The following is a 1,851-nucleotide window of genomic DNA, read 5'->3' on the forward strand; positions in this document are numbered from 1 at the left end:
TTTTTTTTTTTTTTTTTTTGGTCTTTTTTCTTTGATTTCCAGCAACAAGGAGCCGCCACGACCGTCTACTGCGCTGCCGCTCCGGAGCTCGAGGGCCTGGGAGGGATGTACTTCAACAACTGCTGCCGCTGCATGCCGTCCCCGGAAGCTCAGAGCGAAGACACGGCGCGGGCCCTGTGGGCGCTCAGCGAGAGGCTGATCCAGGAGGGAGCGGGCAGCCAGTCCGGCTAAGCACCGGAGCGCACACCCGCCCTGCGCCCCTGCGCCTGCGCAGCTGCCGCCGCTGGACCCCTGCCAACGTACTACCCAGGGGCCTTCCGTGTCCCCCCGACACAGATCCGCCGCAGCAAAGGGAATAAGAGTAGTCACAACAGAGTGAAAAAAATGTCAAGTACCAACGGGAAGCAGGGACTCGCAGGGCCAGGGGGCCAATATCTCTCTCCTGGGCTGGGCGAGGCTGGCGTCTCTTCCTGGTGGTGGCCTGTTGGAAGGTGAAGGCTTAGCTGGTGTACAGGTTCCTCGTCTCGCTGTGGAAGCTCGAGTCATTCTGGCGCCCGGTTTAGAATAGCCAGGCACCCCCTGACCCCCAGCCACCACCACAGCCACACGGTGGCCAGGAGCTGGCCTTCTTCTATTTAGGGAAGAAGAGGCGAGTGTTTATCCTTTCATTCGTCCTGACCAAGTCTGCATGGGGGCAGCAGTGACCGGGGGGGGGGGGCCTCTGGGACCCCTGTTCCAGCCAGCCGAGAGGGAGGTGACACTTAGAAATGGGTGGGATGGACAGAGCTGGTGGGTCACAAAAGGGCTGGCCCACCGACCCCCTTGCCAAAGCTGCCCAAAAATTTCTTGAGAGATTATTACAAACAAATTTTGCAAATCATTCCCTAGACACCTTGGCAGGCAAGAAAGGAAGCATTGCGTCTGTGAGAATATACAGGATATTTTGGGGGCAGAGGATAAAAAAAGTTGTTCCCTTCATTCCTCACTTACAGTTTCAAGAAGCAACCTGATCGTGGAGGTTTCCAGCCTCCCAGTTATCCTGCTTGAGCGTTTCCGCTTCACCTTCCTCTCCTCCCGTCCTATGCTTAATAAAAGAACATGCTTGGATATTATCACCTGAAGTTCGCACTGCCTCTTTAAATGTTTGTTTCAGTTTTGTTTTTTGTTTTGTTTTGTTTTTTTAGAAAAGAAATTTAGAGGAAAAATAAAGCGCTTCTTGTAGATGCCAGGAACACACCGCTCTTGTTTCTTCTCGGAGTTTGTTATGTTTTTGTGCTTTGTGGCTGTCTGTGGGCCAAGTTGTCTCCCGCGATTAGCATGCCAGCATCATATTTTCTGTTGGAGAAAGAGAAAAAGAAAAATGACTATTGTCTAATTTCACCTTGAGAGGTTTTGTTATGACTTCTAGTGGGTTCTTTCGGTCCTCAATGGTTTGCTCCCCCTGTAATTACCAAGTTCTTGGTGACTAGAGAATCTCTGTGCATCAGAAGGGGGGCAGCTGGGGTCTCTTTCCAACTAACCCCTTTTCCCAATCCAGCAGGGGTGTAAGGAAATCCGCTCAGGCCTGATAGAGAATGCTTTTGCTGAAATGCCAGGAAATACCAGGTGTGAGGTCAAAAGTCATGCAAATGCCCTGAACCAAGGCCACCACTTCTTTGATGGGTTAAACACATCCTTTCCAATAGGATGCATCATCTTAAGTTCCCCGGGCTGAGCAGAGAGGTGACTACCTCTAGCTAAGCTCTGGGCATTTGGTGAAGGTAGAAGTTAAGCCAGTGCAAAGAAGACATCAGAGTATCATCAGCCAAGGTGATATCCAAAATATCAAAGAGAACCAAGGGAGAATCTGCT

General features: G+C 51.2%; 1 protein-coding gene across 1 annotated transcript in view; it reads left to right on the forward strand.

The window, feature by feature from the left end:
- Nucleotides 1-1,232, forward strand: part of WWOX (WW domain containing oxidoreductase) — a 923,493-nt gene extending 922,261 nt beyond the window's left edge. The window contains exon 9 of the mRNA XM_040633625.1: nucleotides 43-1,232. Coding sequence (XP_040489559.1) covers nucleotides 43-231 — 189 coding nt within the window. The 3' untranslated portion in view covers nucleotides 232-1,232. The remainder of the gene's footprint in view (nucleotides 1-42) is intronic.
- Nucleotides 1,233-1,851: the final 619 nt, after the last annotated feature.

This window comes from Ursus maritimus, unplaced genomic scaffold (genome assembly GCF_017311325.1).
Source record: "Ursus maritimus isolate PB19 unplaced genomic scaffold, ASM1731132v1 scaffold_19, whole genome shotgun sequence".
In the NCBI taxonomy this organism is placed as follows: domain Eukaryota; kingdom Metazoa; phylum Chordata; class Mammalia; order Carnivora; family Ursidae; genus Ursus; species Ursus maritimus.